General features: G+C 40.9%; 2 protein-coding genes across 4 annotated transcripts; one reads left to right on the top strand and one right to left on the bottom strand.

The window, feature by feature from the left end:
- Positions 1 to 5743: 5743 nt before the first annotated feature.
- LOC137011252 (uncharacterized) lies at positions 5744 to 9586 on the bottom strand. Its single transcript, XM_067373966.1, has 4 exons — positions 9354 to 9586; positions 9053 to 9144; positions 7526 to 8588; positions 5744 to 7336 (listed from the first exon to the last, which is right to left on the bottom strand). The coding sequence occupies exons 1-3, from the start codon at positions 9427 to 9429 to the stop codon at positions 7623 to 7625; spliced, it is 1134 nt and encodes a 377-aa protein (XP_067230067.1). The 5' UTR covers positions 9430 to 9586; the 3' UTR covers positions 5744 to 7336; positions 7526 to 7622.
- Positions 9587 to 9709: 123 nt separating this feature from the next.
- LOC137010612 (uncharacterized protein C14orf93-like) lies at positions 9710 to 21116 on the top strand. Of its 3 annotated transcripts, none has more exons than XM_067372740.1 (7): positions 9710 to 10097; positions 10217 to 10278; positions 10368 to 10465; positions 10566 to 10684; positions 10805 to 11030; positions 20343 to 20795; positions 20885 to 21116. In XM_067372740.1, the coding sequence occupies exons 1-6, from the start codon at positions 9813 to 9815 to the stop codon at positions 20753 to 20755; spliced, it is 1203 nt and encodes a 400-aa protein (XP_067228841.1). In that variant the 5' UTR covers positions 9710 to 9812; the 3' UTR covers positions 20756 to 20795; positions 20885 to 21116. The 3 variants fall into 3 exon arrangements, with proteins under 3 accessions (XP_067228841.1, XP_067228842.1, XP_067228843.1); XM_067372741.1 differs by having other exon boundaries at positions 20877 to 21116; XM_067372742.1 differs by lacking the exon at positions 20885 to 21116 and having other exon boundaries at positions 10805 to 11004; positions 20343 to 20480.
- The last annotated feature ends 333 nt before the right edge of the window (positions 21117 to 21449 follow it).

The following is a 21449-nucleotide window of genomic DNA, read 5'->3' as shown; positions in this document are numbered from 1 at the left end:
ACCTAGCATACACATAACACATTATTAATTTATATATATATTTTTTTTCTCCATTTAAACACCTATTTGCCACTTGTTTGCCACCTGATGTCACCTGATGGAGTTTGGGTTCCTTGCCGCTGTCGCCTTTGGCTTGCTTAGTTGGGGACACTTGACATTTGATATTCAATAGTATTCTTGACATTTATTCAACAGTGCTTCTGATCTGCCTACATTGACACTATTATTTAAGAGCTGCTGTGCAGCCAAATTATGTACCAGTTATCAATGTAAAGCTGCTTTGACACAATCTGCATTGTAAAAAGCGCTATATAAATAAAGGTGACTTGACATGTGACATACGTAAAAAAAACAGAACGTGACTGAGAAAAATATGTAATTATCAGCACTATAGTGGATCTCAAGTGATCACAGACTTATGGAGTCCGCAAGTAATGGCCACACGTGCAGTGTAATCAATGGCATAAATGGAGAGAAGTTAGCAAGGGAAGGGCATAAAAAGAAAACGCAGTGGATCAGTGGCAGCACTGGTTTTCAGCATGAATTCCGTGAAAAACACATAAAACGCATTCAAAATGGGAAAGAGCTTTGCTATTGACTGTACAAATAGATTTGACAAGAAATCTGAGGTATGTTTTTACAGACTGCCGAAAGCTAAAGAGAAGAGAAGCAAATGGATAATTCACAGAAACAACTTGACTCCAGGCAGCGATTTGCAGTTATCATTTTGTCAATATGTTGAATTTTGGGGTAAAATCATACCCTATATATTGTATCGTTGTATCGACAACTCATCAGTTAAATATTTACCATGTTATATTCTGCATAATTGTGTTTTTTTTAAAGCTGCCGTCCATAACTTTTTTGGTTAAAAATTATCCAAAATCAAATTTTGAGCAAGTACATAACCAGCATGTTTAAAACAATCTCATTACCTTGCCCAATTCACAACAGTAAGCATGTAATAATGTTTCCTAATCCGGATGGTACTGGTGGGTTTCTGCAGGAAATTCAAGCATGCCATCGTTCATCTTTGCGTCATTACATCATGACTTTTTATAAAGAAGCTTATAAAAAGAATGTGACTTTGCCACATTCTTCACACATCTCCTCCTTCTCCATGCTATCTGAGGCAGATGTTTCCAAACTCATCCTCTCCAATCACCCTACTACCTGTCCCCTAGACCCTATCCCCACTCCTCTTCTTCAGGCCATCTCCTCCTCAATTCTACCTGCACTCACTCACATCATCAATTCTTCCCTTCACACTGGAACATTTCCCACCGCTTTTAAGCAGGCTAGGATTACCCCACTGCTTAAAAAACCCACTCTGAATCCAGCACTTTTAGAACACTACAGACCAGTATCCCTTCTTCCTTTCAGTGCCAAGACTTTGGAGAGAGTTGTTTTCAACCAACTGTCTACTTATCTCACACAGAACAACCTCCTTGATGACCACCAGTCTGGTTTCAAGAGTGGCCACTCAACTGAGACTGCCCTGCTCTCAGTCACTGAAGCACTGAGACTGGCACGAGCGACTTCAAAATCATCAGTACTCATCTTGCTGGATCTGTCTGCTGCTTTCGACACCGTTAACCACCAGATCCTCCTGTCAACACTCATGTCGAAGGGCATCTCGGGAACCGCACTCCAGTGGTTCGAGTCTTACCTCTCAGGTAGGTCCTTCAGGGTATCTTGGAGAGGTGAGGTCTCCAAGTCACATCATCTTGCTACTGGGGTACCTCAGGGCTCAGTGCTTGGACCACTTCTCTTCTCCATCTACATGTCATTGTCATGATCACCAGTGAGAGTGCCCTATTACCCACTAGAGGGCACTCCATCCCGGACTTTCATTTCCACCTGTTACATGGACTACAATTCCCATACACACTCACCGGACTCATTATCCAATGTCATTACACACAGCTGTATTGTATCATGTCATTAGTGTCTGTCTATTTATATTGAGCTGTTTCTGTCTTTGGTTGTGGTTCATTGTTTAATGTCATGTGTATTCTGATTTCCCCGGTTGTCTGTTTTGTTTTTTTCTTTGTGTTATTTTGTACCTGTTGTTTGGACTGATTTCATGGACTTTTGACCCTTGCCTGCTCTGTGGATTATGCTTTTGGATTATCCCTTTAATAAATCTCTGCTGCACTTGGATCTACCTTTTATCTTTGTGTTTACCGTGACAGAACAAACCACCATGCAGAGATCCAGCAGCAGTACACTCCGTTCATCAGTGGGAGCTGAGGAGGCTCAGGCCCTTTTGGCAACTCTTCGCCAGAGGAGAATGGGAGTGCAGGCATTCGTCCAGAAGTTCTGGTCACGGGCGGAGGGGTATGGTCTCTCTGATGCGGTCCTCAAGGACACAATTAATAACTGTCTTAATGATCCTCTGCCGCAGTGGGAGATGGAGCTGGTGGGGAAGTTAAATTTTTGGAATTTCGCCAGTTACCTGTATCTGCATAGGGATGGGCAGATTCAGAGACCTCCAACACCCACTCCAGCCTGTAAACCCGCTCCAGTCCATGAGCCCGCTCCAGCCTGTGACTCCGCTCCAGAGGCCACAGAGGAGGTGGGCACTGAGTCTCCGCTTCCCACATCTAAAAAGAGGAAGAGGAGGAGGAAGGCTTCCATCCCCCAAGACCCGGAGGCCTCTCCAGAGCTCGCTCCAGTCAGTGAATCCACTCCAGAGCCCGCTTCAGTCAGTGAGTCCACTCCAGAGCCCGCTCCTGTCAGTGAGTCCACTCCAGAGCCCGCTCCTGTCAGTGAGTCCACTCCAGAGCCCGCTCCTGTCAGTGAGTCCACTCCAGAGCCCGTTCCAGTCGGTGAGTCCACTCCAGAGCCCATTCCAGTCGGTGAGTCCACTCCAGAGCCCGCTCCAGTCAGTGATTCCACTCCAGAGCCCGCTCCAGTCAGTGAGTCCACCAGTGAGTTCCTCCAGCGCCACCCTGGCACTCAGCCAGGACTCCAGAACCGCTGGAACCAGCCTGGTCAGTTCCTCCAGCACCGCCCTGGCTATCAGTTGGGGACCCTGAATCTGGCCCACCATCCCTCCCCCTGATCCTCCTGTCCACCTCCCTCCTGAGTTTTTGTTTTGTTTGGACTGGTGGAGCGTCTGGTAGCCGCTCCTTTGATGGGGGGGGGGGTAATGTCATGATCACCAGTGAGAGTGCCCTATCACCCACTAGAGGGCACTCCATCCCGGACTTTCATTTCCACCTGTTACATGGACTACAATTCCCATACACACTCACCGGACTCATTATCCAATGTCATTACACACAGCTGTATTGTATCATGTCATTAGTGTCTGTCTATTTATATTGAGCTGTTTCTGTCTTTGGTTGCACTGCATGAAAAGTGGGATTTTCGTCAGTAAGCAGCACTGTAGATTGCCGTGGAAGTTCAGGTTTACGACTCTACACGGCAATTTGCAGGCAACACCGAAAACTGCCGTGAATTGACAGAAATTGACGTGGGCCTTGCTTGGCAGTTGTGCCCCCATTACCCCCCTTCCCCTAATTCCAGGGGAGGCTTTAACATGTAAATGAAAATCCTGTGAGCTATACAAATGCAAATCAGTGTAGCAGGAGTTTTACCCCAAGTGACATTTTTCTAAAAGGTATTAACTTCATTCTAAGAAAATATCTGGTATAAATAAATCAGGCTCAGTATAGCCTAATTATAAAATCTTAAATTTTAGCTTGAATTTATGTATTTAACCCTTTCGCACGTAAGTTTCAAATATTCTGGCTGACCCCCCAGCGTGAGTTTTTTAAGGCGACCGTTATTTAGAACGTATCACTTTATGGTTTCCATGGTGACGCGTCATTGCTTGTTACGTGACACACTGCAGCACTGTATGAATGATGATCTGCTTTCATTTAATTTTTCCATTTTTATTCAAAATATTCACAAATTTGTTAACTATAGCATGAAATATCTAATATTCCGATTGCCAAATATGTGCAAGTGGATGTGTTTTGCTGTTTAAACAGCTTTATAACGATCGCGTTAGTTGAGCCATATGAGCAATGGGCGCCGCCATGTTAGTTTGCACCGCGCAGAGAATCGGATCTGTTGGATTTACAACCCGTGAATTTATCCACTTCTCCCGAAATACGTGAAACTAAGTGTGCCGGTGAACTGGGGAAGAATAGAGTAAGCTTTTAAGTTACTTTCACAATGTGTATCTGATATGAATTAAACGTGTTGTCAAGTTATAATGGAAAGGGTTGTTATTTCCGCTTCTATAGACATCATTGTGTATTTTACAAACTCTAAATATATTGTTTTGTTAGTACTCATGTGTATTTAAATGTCTGAAACCTGAAATGAACATTATTTGGTTGAAAACACTGCATATATGTGATATATGAAAAGCGCTGCGCGCGTCCGTCTCTGGTTTAGCGCCAGTTAAAGCGCGCAAGCACATTTGAATTTGGCAGTTGATCACGTAATGCACTGAACGTTCTAATCACACCGGTGTGATCGTACGCTCCTGGGGCCAGCCAAGACTGATCACACCGGTGTGATCGTACGTGTTAAAGGGTTAATGAAAGTATGCTAGATTATTTGTGTAAGGCTTGATTTTCCTGCTAAACAAAAACTGAGATCAAGCGTCCTGCAATAAAGTAATAAAACTTTAATCTGGAAAGAAGATCTCAAAGAAGTAGCAATGGACAACGCCTCCCCCACCACACACACACACACACACACACACACACACACACACACACACACACACATACCTCCCCTTCCTCTGGCTCAAGTCACTGAAAGTTATTCAAAACATGTAATGTAACTTGTGTATCTATTGTTTCTCCCTTTTCATGTTTGGTATCATTTAAATTGTCTCAGTGCGATTGGTTAGATGGTCTCAATTTCACAGCAGTCACTAGTATCATGAAGAAGATTGAAAACTAAGGAAAATTCTGTCCTCTTTTGGGTGGTGCCTTTTGTGAAAACCCACTTCTCTCCCCCAAAACAGGTGTTGGTGTAATAAACATTTACGATCCTTTTGTTCTGGTTCTGGTATAAAAGGTAAAGAGCAAAGCAGTCATGGGGGATCATCTGTAGGAGAGGCCCCCCAGAGATGGGTGAATGTCTGAGGACATTCACCCATCCCTGTGTATATGCATTTCTTTGAGTAATCGATGTTATGCATTTATCATTTCTGAATTGGCTTCTAATTGTCTAATTGTAATGTAATTGGCATGATATATTTTTACTTGACAAATAAAATGTTATATTTGGTTGATTCTGTATTATTCTTAATCCATTATTTCTAGTAGATCAAAGCGAAGGTATTACCTCAAATCTGTGTTCAGGATTGTTCATACGAAAGGTTTAATAGATGGAGCATAGGGCACGTCAATTAAGTCCATTTCGATTTCTGACAATCACTGCCTTAAATAAGTTGCAGTTTTCGTAAATATATCAAAACTATGCTTTTTGTTACGAGTAAGCAGAGCGCGACCGACTTAAAGGTAGATATTTACCTTGCATCCAATGTTTAAGGTCAGACTGACGAGTTTGTGTCCGGGAAGAGTGCTCAAATCGGCCGAAGTAACTCTTCTAAAGCGATACTGGGACTGCAGTGAACGAAATTGAAGATATAAGGTAATCAGAATAATTGAATATCTAAATGAATACATAACAAATGATTAATTTCTAATTGGAGACACAACCCTTAATAAGAATCATTTGAAATTGGAGTCAGATTAAACGAGTGAAATTAAGTGAACTTCACAGAGACGCTGAAAAGGCATACACGCTTAAACCTTCCCCGTCCTGTGGGAAACCGTCATTGGACCTATTAGGCGGGCCTTACATTTGTGTGCCATTAGCAATGGCCAATGTTATGTAAAAAAGATACACAAAACAATTTATTTAAACAATTAGTATTAATCAGGCTTTGCCACAAAGGTAAAATGTGCATTCCATGCAAACAACATCACAGTCTCCTACAGCTCAAACACTGTGTGTAGTGGCATGACTACAGTGACCTTTTCTTTGGTCTTGCTTAAATGCACAGTGGATGTATTAATTACATGTTTAAATGCAGTACCTTTTGACACAACATTAACAACTATAAACTGCTTTATAATGGCTGGTCGTAGTTCTGCTAGAGGGTCAAGGATGGGTTCCTCAAAACTGTTAGTGTTTCCACACCACTTAGCATAACGTATGCTGACCTTTCTGCTCTAGATCCATCGATTGAGTAAGTTACATTCAGATATGTTACCCGTTTGCATGTCATGGCAAAACGGTCAACGTCAGTGACACAAGGGTACATCTGATGATACATTGTTAACATTGCATGTCTGTCAGGCTCATCCAAGATTGTCTGATGGAATGGGGAGAGAGGCACCACTGTACAGTTTTCTAAGAGAAGTCTTTCTGCTGACACCAAAACATTGTGCTTCACATAAAGCATATCAGCTGTGTCATTGCATGACAAAGTCCCAACCATTTGTCTTCGTAAAATACTGGCAAATTCAGCACCATATTCACATGTCCATGGCATACGAAGCTGTTGGCTCTGCTGAAATTGCCTCATAATCTGGACTTCAATTCTCCTATTGTTGTTATTAAACTTTCCCAGTATTCCATTAAAACGCTCAAATGAAAAACACCAAAAAGAATAAACTGGTCCGTAATCCAACATGCACTCTTTCAAATGAAGATGTAGATGCATGTTGGGGGTGCAGTGCAATGGGCCAAACAGTTCGACAAATTTTGAGAGAAATGTCTGCAGGTGTCCATCTGCTACTTCCAGTTTATTGATGGATATGACTCTGGAGCAGAGTATGATACAAGCCTGCACAAAGTCACACCACATGTCATAGTGTCTGTTGTTGATAAGCCCCTTCCGACAAAACCGTGAGTAAATGGTTGTCCAGTTTTTCCACTGATCAGCTGTAAATCCTGTAAAGCCAGGTGAAATCCGTAAGGGAATTCTTCCAACCTCATAAGGTACTTTGATGTTTTCCACTCTAGCTTGAAGTTCATCAAGGCTTTTTGTTGTTAAAATTCCTAGTTCTGCCCACAATCTGAATACATGCCTTGCCGTACCAAGGAGAAGGTTGTGCATTGGATCTATAACGACAAATCTGATGGCATCATAGTAACTCAAGCGGAAAAGTTCTGTCCATCTAACTCCATACTTGCGTTCAATTCTTTTCTGTTCTGCCTTTGTCCTTGCCCGTTTGGATAATCCTGTGATCCTTTGACGTGCGTGGCTCCCACGAAGACCGCTCAAATCCTGAGTAGTCCATTTTTTCAACAAATTCTTTCTTCCTGAACGTCTTCAAACACTTGTGGCATCCTGCAAATGTAAGTTAAATGCAATATGTTACACACACATATTTATATTTTGAGCATTCAATGAAACAGATCAACTGCTATCCATTAAAAAATAAACAATGTAAACATTTACATGTTGATTTTTACTGATTCAATGATCAATATCAATGTTTATTAATTATTGTAAATAATGTTTGAATATTTCAATTACCTCTGTATGCTCCATGTCCAACAAAGCCTCCACATTTTCGAGTTGCAGGGCATATCTGATGAAAGACAAAGCAGAGCTGCTCTGTAAACCTGATGTCCTAAGAGCTGTCTTCCAGAATCATGCCATGCCAAAGTTCTTGAAGCTCATCAAATAAGGGGTCTAAGAAAGCATTTATGTTTAGTGATGGCTCTTTTGGTCCAGGTATTAGTCCAACGAGAATCATATTTTCTTCTTTAAAACGATCTTCACGAGGTAGATTCAAAACGACCAAGTAGATGGCTCCAACTGAATATGGTGCATCTTTGAAAGGTTGGAACCAGTCCACATTCAGCATCAAGGCCAAATTATTTGGCTCTGCTAAAAAAGGCTCTCCATTCACATACTGGTAATCCTGCCATATTTGTCCATCATATACGTCTCCTAACACACCCTCTGGTATTTTCCGCTTTCGCCATTCTTCACATTTCTCTTCAAATCCAGGTCTTTTAACAAGTTCTTCCAGAGACTGCACAACACTCTTGTAACAGTAAGAACGTATTGGATCTACATATTCTTTACCGTTAGAATATTTTGCCTTTCTTAGCAAGGCAGAGCCACATTTCTTCCTTAATGCAGACCTCTGGTGTGGGTGATTGTAGAATGGAATGTGACCACAAGTCTTGCAAACCTTTGTGCCATCCCATCTGAGCTCATAGGTTTCAGTAAGCATGTATACTGCCATACATTTTGGACAAACAACATACTGTAAGAAGTTGTCACGGAGGATACCAGTCCATTTCCTCAAGGAGAATAAAGTCTTTGGAATAATGCTTGCAAAGGCAGTGAGGGAATTAGCACAGAGGACATTTCCCATTATCATCATGAATTGTTTGATGCACAGAAGAAGTGATGTGATGGCATTGTCAGAAATCTTGAAGGTTGATTGCCATGATTTGATTAACAAGTCTTCTGGTTTTTCACTTCTGGACTGATCACTTCCATGCCCCTCCCCATCTTGTATGTGAGGATAGGCTTCACTCTGCTCCTTAGCAAGGCCTTCCTCCTGTTCAGTCACATCCTCATCCTATGGAAATGTAAAGTACACATTTAAAACTCACGCTATGTCCATACTCATCACCTCAAACGGCCGTACTTAGCGCATGAATATGGCCATTTGAGAGTGAAAAGACCATCATTAATATGGCCATTTGAGAGTGAAAAGACCATCATTAATATGGCCATTTGAGAGTGAAAAGATCATCATTAATATGGCCATTTGAGAGTGAAAATACTATCATTAATATGGCCATTTGAGAGTGAAAATACCATTATTAATATGGCCATTTGAGAGTGAAAAGATCATCATTACTTTGGCCATTTGGGTATGAATTTGTAATTCAATTGTTTATTCAGAGGTGTAGGATATTGGTATATCTGAGAATGTAAAACAATAATGTAGGTGAAACATGTTGGGTTTGCCCGTTTGAGCTCTGGATTAGCATGTATGGAACTTTATAATTGTATATTCAAAAGTAATTTCATGCTTACCATATAACAGGAGATATCTTCATCATCTTGCACTGACTCTGAATCGCTGGAGTCCAGGAAAAGATGAATGCTTTGGTCATCTGCTGTTTCGTCTGGAAAACAACCCATGCAGAAGATACAGTTATGCATTATAATGTGTATAATATACGTATTTAATTATTAATTGTTATTACAATAACCACAACAGTGAAAAGCAATCACATTTTAACTAGTCAATTTAAATGGGAAACCAGGTACAGTTACAATATCTGTAGCCCACAACTGTACAGATAAGTTATAACAGTTAAACTGTGGTGCTCACCGTTGTCTGAACTGTCAGTCGCTGGGTGCATTTCTTCATATTCTTCCATCATTTCTTTTTCTGGGCCCTCGTGCATTTCACTTTCATTAATCTCTCCAACTCCAGCCAGTGTCACAATGTTCACAGAGGCGCCGAGGTCTTTTCTTCAGTCTTGGGACGTCCATCTTTCAACTGACAGCACACCGTGTTTATATCACAGAGCTTTATAGGCACACCGTGCTTGTTTACATGCGAGCTCGTCTCGCGAGTTCTTCCGTATAACAATGACCTCACATGTGATTGGAGGAGCCCGGCGAGCCTTCCAGCCCTCGTCCAATCACGTGCGGGGTCATGGGCATGACGACTCATACAGCAGTACTTGCAAGACGAGCATATATACAGACATGTTTTTACTCCTGTACTCAGACCTTTTTCCTCAATTTCCTGTGTTTTTGCTGCTTTGCTGTTTCGTGATCTACAATGGCTAGACGGCGTCTCCCCTTCAACTCCCCTTCAACTCCTCTGCATGGACGCGATCAACCCCTTTCAGCGAGTCCGCAGACCGGCGAGAAGAAACTGCTGAATGCTATCAGTGGGCTGTCTCGTCAGCTTACTCAGTTTGCTGCCGATGTAAATGAACAGTTCACTTTAGTTAACTCCAGGTTGCTGTCCATAGAAGATAGGTTGGCTGCTTTGGAGTCGAAAAACTGTGTGGAAGATTCTAACTCTAAGAAGAGAAGACGGGTGCACAATCCTAAAATTGCGGTAAGACTGTAATCTAAGTTAAACTAGCCTAAAAGCAAAGTTTTTTTAAGTAGCACAAGCTAAAAGTAGCCTTGTAAAAGAACAATTGTAAGTTTTTTTTTTGGTCTAGTAATTTACAGGAAGCAGTACGCCGTCTTCACAACTCGGAGACAAATTGTAGGCGCTACGAACCAGAGCAAGGGTAAGATTTAAATATGATTTCATTCTCCTGTGTAAGGAAATAGATCTTTTAATAGATACCGATCTTAACCGTACATTTTGTTTTCACAGACTAACCTCGCCTCATAACGAGGCCGTGACCTCATATTTGCTCGGAGCTATGTCTGCAAGTCCAGATTTACATGATGCTGATAAAGATGATATTGTGTGTAAGTAACTTTTACTATTTTGTCCTTTATTGTTTTTATTGTTTAAGTTCTTTTACACGTTGCTTTTTATTCATATCACTCTCATTCAATTGTTTTCCAGCTGCCTGTAAGACATATTACAAGACAGTACGCAGGAGCTTCAGGTACAAACATCCCGATCTTGCATCGCAGGCGGAAGCTGTGAAGCATTCAGCTCGGAGTCGAGCAAGAAGAAAGAGGGTAAGATTTATTAGATTAGATCTGTCAATGTGACTATTTTTCATGTGCATTAATAGATGTGTTGAGTCCATACACAGTGCATCGCGCAATACTGATTATCTTTATTGGTTGTTTTTACAGCTGCTAGAAGCAAGACAGAGTGTGCTAGCTGAGGATGAGGTGGGCCTTTGGAAGTGTGCTACCGTAGACCTGATGTCTGATGAGGAAGACGGCATCGTTGACGGGGTGTCTGGATGGATTGTGCGACCTCCATCCTTTCGCAGCCAGGAGCTCACCGAACTCTGTGCCACGCTGCAGTCAAGATTAGAGGCGAATCCAAAGTACAGGGCAACCACTGGTGTCAAAAGTATTCACATTCATTACTCAAGTAGAAGTATAGATACTAGGGTTTAAAAATACTTCTGTAGAAGTTGAAGTATCAACTCAAGCGTTTTACTCAAGTAAAAGTATAAAAGTACTGGTTTCAAAACTACTTAAAGTATAAAAGTAAAAGTAATGTAGGGGAAAAAATGCCATTAAGGACAAAAGCTTAGGCCGCGCCACAGGGGCCTATTGTGTACTCCACCTCCTCAAAAAAACATTTTTCTAAAGGCCATAATGACCATAATGTTATATTAAAATGTTAATGTTGAAAAATTTGGGATGCACTAGGCTACCCGTTTCAGCCGCATATATGTCCATTGAAAATGAACGCATTTTAGTACAATGCAAATACATTAAAGCACCATATATGTGTACTACTGACCATTAACATGGGTTTCATGGAATGGAAGATATCATGACTAGTTGCCTATAAGTATTCTAATGGTGCAAAAAGTCAAAATTCAGAGGCATTAATAACCTTTATTGGAATGTAAATGTACATCCAAGCTTAACTGCAGAAATTTGTGAGGGCAACGGACAAGAAAAATGCGGGTAGTTTTGGTGTACCCAGGGCAGGCTTAGTAACAATCAGGGCTTGACATTAACACCTGCCAGCTGTTTTCAGCTGTTTCAGTTCACACCGCACCAACAAACGCCAGCAAACTCTCTGTTGGCGTTTGTTGGATAGGTGTTGGCGTTGGTCGGAGTCTGTTTACCCGACTGAACATGTTTAAAGGTGCCATCGAATGTTTTTTTACAAGATGTAATATAAGTCTAAGGTGTCCCCTGAATGTGTCTGTGAAGTTTCAGCTCAAAATACTCAGATTTTTTTTAATTATTTTTTTTAACTACCTATTTTGGGGCATCATTAAATATGAGCCGATTTATGCTACTGCCCCTTTAATTCTCATGCTCTCTGCCCCCAAGCTTGCGCTTGCCTTAAACAGTACATAAACAAAGTTTACACCCTCAAATGGATCTTTACAAAGTGTTCGTCATGCATGCGGCATGTATGCGTCGGATTATGTGAGTATTGTATACTGTTATATTGTTTACATTCTGAATGAATTTGAGGCTGTGCTCCGTGGCTAACAGCTAATGCTACACTGTTGGAGAGATTTATAAAGAATGAAGTTGTGTTTATGAATTATACAGACTGCAAGTGTTTAAAAATTAAAATAACGACGGCTCTTGTCTCCGTGAATACAGTAAGAAACGATGGTAACTTTAACCACATTTAACAGTACATAAGCAACATGCTAACAAAACATTTAGAAATACAGTTTACAAATATCACTAAAAATATGATGTTATCATGAATCATGTCAGTTATTATTGTTCCATCTGCCATTTTTCACTATTGTTCTTGCTTGCTTACCTAGTCTGATGATTTGGTTGTGCTGCTCCAGACGTTAATGCCTGCCCTTGTCTAATGCCTTTCATAATGTTGGGAACATGGGCGGGCATATGCAAATATTGGGGCGTACACCCCGACTGTTACGTGACAGTGGGTGTTATGTTGAGCTTCGCCTGTTCTTCGGAGGTCTTTTAAACAAATGAGATTTATATAAGAAGGAGGAAACAATGGAGTTTGAGACTCACTGTATGTCATTTCCATGTACTGAACTCTTGTTATTTAACTATGCCAAGATAAATTCAATTTTTGAATCTAGGGCACCTTTAATCGGCGTTTGTTTGGTTGTCTGAGCATCCAACAAACTCTGACGTAATCTGACCTGTTCACGAACCGTTGCCATGACGACGAGGCAAGTCCCCTTTAAAGACAGCTGTTTGATCGCGCCTGCGCCTCACGCGCACACAACAAAGCACTGGAAACGTGACATCGCAGCTTGTTCGTTATGAAAAATAAAATACAGTTTAAAAAAAAAACATATAAAAGGTACAATAGTCTGTAGTGCAATCCGTGCCATTCAGCAAGAGCACTGCTCTACTTCACTGAAAGAGAGAGGTATACCATGAGAGCAATGCAGGTTTACCTTAAGTTTCGTTTTAAATTAATTCGTTTTGGCTTGTTTAGTTACATGGTTGTATATGACTATGTGTCACATAAATAAAAGGGTCGCGCTTAAAAAAAAAAAAAAAAAAAAGTTTAAAAACCGGTATACGATTTAAACGTCTCTCTGTCGAACTAACGTTACCTAGCTTAATTTGCAGAGGACGAAGAGAAAGCACCCGTTTGATAGCCTAAATGAGCCAGTAGTGTAGAAATAATAACTTATAAGAAATCATCTTTTTTGAGTAATGCCCCCAACACTGACTATTACTGCGTTCACGTCACCTCGTATTTACCGGAATCTTGACATGACAACACGTGACGTTATATTCGGAGCTGTTCACGTCCTTTTGGTCCTTGGACTAGGAATTATGCGTTTCCATGACACCACTATCAACACCTAAATGAATCTACAGCGGTCAGGTGGAACATGTGGGAGCTCTCAGAAAACTCCCAGCTTACAAGCTGTAATTACGATCTCTACGAGGACGTGAACGCTTTTTACAAGCTCGAATCTCGTAACTACAGGAATTACAAGGCCGCGTGAACGCACATTTTAGTCCTCCTTGCTGGAGTGTGACGTGATTTGATGTGCAGGTGTGATGGATTACGTACAAACCAATAGGGTGTCAGAATGGTACGTTATATGTTTTATCTTCTCATCCAACCACAATCAAATTCACTCTATCCGGATGGCGCGATTTATCTGGATATTTTTTTTTTTTTTTTTTTTTTTAAAGCCGGAATGAAAACAAGCCGAAATGAAGAGTAACGAGGCTATTTTTAAAATGTAAGGAGTAGAAAGTACAGATAATTGCGTGAAAATGTAAGGAGTAGAAGTAAAAAGTAAGCTGAAAAATAATTACTCCAGTAAAGTGTAGATACCCGAAATTTCTACTTAAGTAAGGTAACGAAGTATTTGTACTTCGTTACTTGACACCTCTGAGGGCAACGCACCACAGACGTCTGAAAACTGGACTGAATTCAGACAGAACGCCGCCAGTTACATACAGCTCCGAAGCGGAAAACAGAGACTTCATGGTGCTGTAGGATTTTGGGCTTCTTGTGAGCTTGTTGTGTGGGGAGATCTCCTACGTTTTGTACATGGTTGTGTGTTTGTGTTTGTGCTAATAAAGCTCTTTCTTTGAATAAACAGCAAGTCCCTGGCAAATTTCCTTTCCTCAATTAATAGGATAACAATAACATGAATATACAACATAATATGAATATATAAAATTTTTTATATATATATATATATATATATATATATATATATATATATATATATATTATAATATGGGGTTCAAATTTTATAATGACCCAGGGTGACCAATAGCAACAGATCTGCCAACCAATCACGAGCGATTTTTCTTGTTTAAATGTAGTAGTTTCAACCAATACTGAGTGAGGAAATTCAAACCATTCTCTCTGGCAAGGCGCGGGCGCTGCTATTCATATGTTAATTAGAGCCATTACCGAGCCTCCGCGAGCTCCACATACGTCATGGTTCGTTTCCGTCAATATGTGGCACAGACGAACGCGATGTTCGCAGGCTGTAAATTGTCGTCAATTGTCGAAAATTAGGGTCCCACTTTTCATGCAGTGTTGTGGTTCGTTGTTTAATGTCATGTGTATTCTGATTTCTCCGGTTGTCTGTTTTGGTTTTTTTCTTTGTGTTATTTTGTACCTGTTGTTTGGACTGATTTCATGGACTTTTGACCCTTGCCTGCTCTGGATTACGCTTTTGGATTACCCCTTTAATAAATCTCTGCTGCACTTGGATCTACCTTTTGTCTTCGTGTTTACCGTGATAGTCATCACTAGGATCTGTCATTCAGGATCATGGTTTCTACTATCACTGTTATGCTGATGACACACAACTCTACCTCTCATTCCAACCAGATGATCCGACCGTTGCTGGTCGCATCGCAGCCTGCCTGACAGCCATTTCTGCCTGGATGAAGGACCACCACCTTCAACTCAACCTTGCAAAAACGGAACTGCTGGTGGTCGGTGCTAACCCAACACTTCGTCATAACCTTTCAATTCAACTTGGGTCGTCAACCATTACTCCTTCCAGGACAGCCAGGAACCTTGGAGTGGTGATGGATGATTGTTTAAGCTTCTCAGATCATGTTGCTACAACTGCCCGGTCCTGCAGATTTGCCTTGTACAACATCAGGAAGATTAGACCCTTCCTATCGGAGCATTCCACACAAATTCTTGTCCAAGCTCTTGTTCTATCCAGACTGTACTACTGTAATGCTCTCTTGGCTGGACGTCCAGCATGCACTGTCAAGCCTCTTCAACTGATCCAGAATGCTGCAGCAAGACTGGTCTTCAACGAGCCGAAGAGAGCGCATGTCACTCCTCTCTTCATCAGTCTGCATTGGCTGCCAGTAGCTGCTCGCATCCAATTCAAGGCTCTGATGTTTTCCTACAGAACGACCGCTGGCTCTGCACCGCCATACCTTAACTTGCTACTTCAGACTTATGCTCCCTCCAGAAACTTGCGTTCTGCAAGTGAACAGCGGCCTGTGGTGCCATCACAAAGGGGCAGAAAATCACTCTCACGAACCTTCTCCGGGTCTGTTCCTGGCTGGTGGAATGACCTGCCGCGCTCTATCCGAGCAGCTGAATCTTTAGCCACTTTCAAAAAAATGCTAAAGACGTATATTTTTCGTCAGCACTTGACCCAGTAATAGTAGCACTTCGATTTCTATTTTCATCTATTTGTGTATTAAAAAAAAAAAAAAAAAATCCTTGCTACGAGCACTTTACTGTCATAAATGTGACTTCACACAGCACTTACATGCTGTTGTTCTCATGTTGACTTGATTGATTCTACTGTTCTCATTTGTAAGTTGCTTTGGATAAAAGCGTCTGCTAAATGACTAAATGTAAATGTAAATGTAAAGAAGCAGTCCCAGGTAGTAGGCTTGGTAGTAGGCTATCGCATGTGGGAAGATGCATTCTTTTATTGAAAACCAGCACGAGCAATAACTGAAGTGCAGGTGAGTGAACGGTGAAGTAGTGCAGGTACTTGAGGTGTTGAGTGATGACAGAGTTCTTTTGTGGTTTCAGATGCAGATGACCTTGGAACTGGAGACGATGGAGACCCTGGAGACACTGGAGACAATGAGCACTCACACAGAGAGGAGAGAACACACAAGGAGATTCTTGGAGACAGGTAAGTAGATCACAGGGAGTCCTTAAGGTAAGCTTACAGGTAAGTTAATGCAAACGAGACCGGACATAGAATGGTGTGTGTGAGTGCTCTTTATGCTGGAGATGATGAGGTGCTTGATGAGGTGCTAAATGACTAAATGTAAATGTAAATGTAAAGAAGCAGTCCCAGGTAGTAGGCTTGGTAGTAGGCTATCGCATGTGGGAAGATGCATTCTTTTATTGAAAACCAGCACGAGCAATAACTGAAGTGCAGGTGAGTGAACGGTGAAGTAGTGCAGGTACTTGAGGTGTTGAGTGATGACAGAGTTCTTTTGTGGTTTCAGATGCAGATGACCTTGGAACTGGAGACGATGGAGACCCTGGAGACACTGGAGACAATGAGCACTCACACAGAGAGGAGAGAACACACAAGGAGATTCTTGGAGACAGGTAAGTAGATCACAGGGAGTCCTTAAGGTAAGCTTACAGGTAAGTTAATGCAAACGAGACCGGACATAGAATGGTGTGTGTGAGTGCTCTTTATGCTGGAGATGATGAGGTGCTTGATGAGGTGCAGGTGCCGGTGATCAGTACTCTGGTGATTGGGTGCGCTGTGATTGGTGAGCGGTGGAGCCTGACGTGTCTGTGACAATGGTGGATTGTAATCCAGAAAAGGTCCAAATGACAATCATCAGTGACAACTGGAGATTCACCCATAGTCAAAAGCAAAAGACTTCAGACTGCGCAGTGGCTACAGAAATCTACAGGTAATGCTAATACACAATAAATACACAGTCACGCAATGCTGCTGTTGTTAACATTAACAATTTGAGATAACAATAATAATAATTTGCATGTTTTGACACGATCTGAACTAAGCGATCATTAGATATTTAATCACCATTGGCAGCGCGATTTATTGCTTTTTTTCTCAGTTGGTCAGAACAAAAGTAGCAAACATGTTACATTCTTCTTCAGATGACAATTTCTGGTGAAAATTCTTATTTTGGTCATACTTACAAGACATAGAATCTGTGATTCTGAAGTATAGTATCCACACCAGTGCGGTGACTGACAGCAAACATTAGATTCATCTACGCTGAGGAGCCATGCCGATATACAACCCACGTAAAGATAATTATGCAAATAATTGCAATTGCAGGTTCCAAACAGAGATGGCGACAAAAAGGCAAAACTTATGGACTACAGCTTTAAATAAACACTGACAAAAACTATACAAGTTGTAGGACTGGATGATATAACATTGATATAAGTGATCACCCAGATTTATACTTACCTATATTGTATTTATATAACACGAAATTTGCTTTATGTATTTCCCCGGCAACGAAATCAGGCACATATAAATGTCTGGCATGATTCCTAGCTGCAGGTCAATATCCATGGATAACTGGATCTTTGGTAAGTTGTAACAGGAACACTATCGAGTCCAGCCTTTAGTTTAAACAGTGATAATCATTTGTTTTACTCATGTTTGCCCTATTAAATCCAGTCATGCAGCAGGCTCTTTTGCCACTCAGTCCGGCTGAGGGGCCGTGTTCCAGCAGGAAAGTGATCTCAATGCATACCCTCTATGACTAAGCAATAAGGTGCGAGAGGCTAGTGCTATATGGTGAATAACTCACCACTGAAGGGCATTAATCATGACGCGAAGCGGAGTGCCTGCAACCCCTTCAGCCATTACTTATTCAACATATAGCACTAGCCTCGAGTACCTTATTGCTTTAATAAAACGGATACCACACAATACAAATATTAAAGTGAAAAATATGTATCAGTGCTACTTTTATGAAATAAAATCACTAAATGGCCTCAAAATTAAAGGTGAATGATGCATACACATAACGCCTGCAGTGGCTTCATTCATTACTCTTGCTTCATTAACTATTAATTACTGTTAACGGTTAATTATGTCATGCTTCCTAATTGTTCAAATTATACATTAAACAGTTTGACCTTTTATTTCATCCAATAAAAACAAACATATGTTTATGTTGCTAAGGGCAGTTGCTATGGGTGTTGCGCAGTGATGCACAGAACCATTGGGTGAAACGTTCATAGTCATGCTTTGTTAATAAAACACAGCTATTGACCAATCAGAATCAAGGACTGGGGGGACTTCCGGTTGACGGCTGATTAGTATGGCAGATTACTCTTTGAGCTCCTCAAAGTTGGGTTGTACTTTCCCCTGAAATTCAAATTGATTGCTTTTGAAATAGACAAATTTTGTCTGAAAATATGCCAGGGGGAGGCAAGAGAGGGCCTAGGAAAATGCAAGGAGATAAAAATCAAGGACTGGAACTAACCGATTTATATTTATATTTGTTATATAGTGCTGGGTAGATTATGTAGAAATTTTAGTACTTTACTGATTGCAAATTACATGACAAAAATTGTAGTCAGTAACGTAATCTGTTATTTACGGTGGCCGAGAGAGCTCAACGCACCCCAACTGAAGAAAACACATGCAAATAAAGAAAACATCTTCATCAGTTTGACAACAAATATGCTGCAAAAGTTTACAACACATGCAAATACAAAAACGCACTGCAAATGTTCACAACACATGCAAATACAGAAACGCGCTGCAAAAGTTCACAACACATGCAAACACAGAAACGCGCTGCAAAAGTTCACAACACATGCAAATACAAAAATGCGTTGCAAAAGTTCACAACATAAGCAAATACAGAAACGCCCTACAAATAGCACATACCAGGCCCGGCGATCTCAAGCCCCTTCTGCGATGATCTGAATGATAATGATGATGATTAGGCTACTTTTAGAATTAAATTAATATTTTAATTTGCCCCGAAATAATTTATAGCGCATCACGTATAACCGACGCACTGTAATAAGTTAGTTTAGCTAACTCCTCGTTTAAACAAACAACTTGTTTACACCTACATCTCTTTTCATTTTTTTCACTACGTATAGGCCACAAGAGAAATATTAAGAAATACATTAAGGTTAAATAGTGTTATCAGAACATGTTGAAGTAGAGTTTTTAGTTTCACTTTCTGCAGTGAATAATTGACTGGGATTTGAGAAATAAAATCAAGTAAATTAGTAAAAAATATATTATTATTTCATAATATTTTTTAACACATTTCTTCATTTGCAGCATGTTGAGCTCTATTGGCCACCATAGTTATTACACATAATACGTAATCTGTTAGGTAACATGATCTGACTACTTTTCAATTACTTTTCGATTACTTTTGATCTTGTACCCTATTGATATAAAAATAAAAAGAGAAAGAATATTCCCAAAACTTTTAAAAAAGTAACACGATGTGTATTAAACATTACCTTACATTAGAGTCTCCCAAACTGGGGTTCATGAGGGAACTCCACAGGGGGTTTGTTATTTGATGAAAATCTAATAATGAATTGAATCATGTAAAATGTGTCAAATTAAAATAATAGAATAAAAACTAAAATAAAACACTTACTAAAAAAATGTATTTGTTTACCTGCATGTCATGTAAATTTTCAGGAGGAGCTTCAAATATATTAGGTCAAAGAGGTTCGGCTGACAAAATGTTTTTGGAATCTCTGCATTACATTAAATTTTAAATTAAATTTGAAATAATTTGTGCATTTTAAATTGAAAGACAAAAGCCTTCCAAATTCAAATAATAATTTGTTCATCAGGAGTTGACTTGATATGCAATGTTGCAATGTTGAGTAAACAGTCCTTAAAAGTGAAATGATTTCTGTAAATACATTTGTTGTATTTAAACGCTGTTTGTTGCTGCCGCGTTGTTTGAGCCAGAGCTCCGTCGAGCTGATTCCTAATTATTTGTTTTTGCCTCGTAAAATCTAACTTATAATCTATCACTCTTTCTTTTTCGGTGGGGGAACACATCCCCAACATTATTTTATATAAAAAACATTTGGATTACCTTGATATCGCTAGTTTTATCCGACTTCCCGAACTTTCGCTACTAGCTTTAGCCCGTTAGCATTAGCGGCGTGCCACGCCCACGCTACGCTAGCGTTTGTACTCTTCTCTCTCACAATATTATTGTTTCATCTAAGTTACTCTAATGGCGAGTATATTGGATGTTTCTCTACCTTTGTGTGCAGGTGAGGACACGTTTGAGCTGCATGCGGTGCAGTTGGAACTGGAGGCCGTGGAGCGGCAGATCCGGATCCTTCTCGAGAAGCAGGCCGAGCTACGCGAGCGGCAGACAGCGCTGGAAACTTCTCGCGCTGGCGCTCACCAACCCTCGGTAAGTTTGCAGCGCGATATTAACACTCCTGCTTCCTCTACGCCGTGTGTTTCTCTGCACAGGGCCCGAGCACCAACGCGTTCATCCCAGCCCTCGTTCACTCCGGCGCCGTCACACCAGGGACCTTGGGTGCTTCAGCAGCGGAAGACGCGAGCCAGGCCTCGGACCAGGACCTCTCTTCCTCCGCCGCCCCCGGTCTTCGACGTCTCGACACGGAACCGCTTCTCCCCTCTTCGCGAGGCAGAACGCGACGCTGTGGTCATCTGAGACTCTATCGTCCGCCACGTCCACGCTACCTCAGCCAAAGGTAAGGTGCGCAGTCACTGTTTTCCTGGTGCTGAATGAACAGAAGCTGCTCTTTGTAAATAATTGGAATCTTTTCTGGGAGCGTCCTAGGCTTTTCCGTGCTGATGGCCTGCACCCCAGCAGCATCGGAGCTGATCTTCTGTCAGAGAACATCTCCAAGACGCTTCGCACCATATGACTAGTAAGTCAAACTTCAAATCACAGCCTGTGTTCTGCCCACTTCATTGATAGAAATGTGAGTGTAGTACAGTCTATAGAAACTGTGTCTATTCCCCGAATAGTGAGGTTTAACAATAAAAATAAAGGATCTAGAAAAAACCTAATCGTGATCAAACCAGATTTTTGTAAAATTACTGAACAAAAACAATCTCTAAAGCTAGGGCTACTAAACATTAGATCGCTGACACCGAAGGCAGTTATCATAAATGAAATTATCACGGATAATAGTCTTGATGTAATCTGCCTTACTGAAACATGGCTTAAAGCAAATGATTATTTTGGTCTTAATGAGTCTTGTCCACCTGGCTACCGTTATAAAAATAAATGCGGCCTGATTGGCCGTGGCGGTGGTGTAGCAACAATCTATAGAGAGATACTTAATGTTACTCAGAGAACAAACTATAGGTTTAATTCATTTGAAATTCTTATGCTAAAT

Source organism: Chanodichthys erythropterus, chromosome 21 (assembly GCF_024489055.1).
Source record: "Chanodichthys erythropterus isolate Z2021 chromosome 21, ASM2448905v1, whole genome shotgun sequence".
Taxonomy (NCBI): domain Eukaryota; kingdom Metazoa; phylum Chordata; class Actinopteri; order Cypriniformes; family Xenocyprididae; genus Chanodichthys; species Chanodichthys erythropterus.
The sequence above is the reverse complement of the archived record's forward strand: the minus strand, read 5'-3'. Positions and strand labels throughout refer to the sequence as shown.

Excerpts from the sequence above, each read along its gene's own strand:
- LOC137011252 (XM_067373966.1), bottom strand. The coding sequence starts at position 9,429 with ATGCACGAGGGCCCAGAAAAAGAAATGATGGAAGAATATGAAGAAATG. Across the intron at positions 9,145-9,353 it reads GACTGACAGTTCAGACAACG|ACGAAACAGCAGATGACCAA; the intron begins GTGAGCACCACA and ends GTTGTTTTCCAG. Across the intron at positions 8,589-9,052 it reads AAGATATCTCCTGTTATATG|GATGAGGATGTGACTGAACA; the intron begins GTAAGCATGAAA and ends ACATTTCCATAG.
- LOC137010612 (XM_067372740.1), top strand. The coding sequence starts at position 9,813 with ATGGCTAGACGGCGTCTCCCCTTCAACTCCCCTTCAACTCCTCTGCAT. Across the intron at positions 10,466-10,565 it reads TGATAAAGATGATATTGTGT|CTGCCTGTAAGACATATTAC; the intron begins GTAAGTAACTTT and ends ATTGTTTTCCAG. Across the intron at positions 10,685-10,804 it reads GTCGAGCAAGAAGAAAGAGG|CTGCTAGAAGCAAGACAGAG; the intron begins GTAAGATTTATT and ends TTGTTTTTACAG.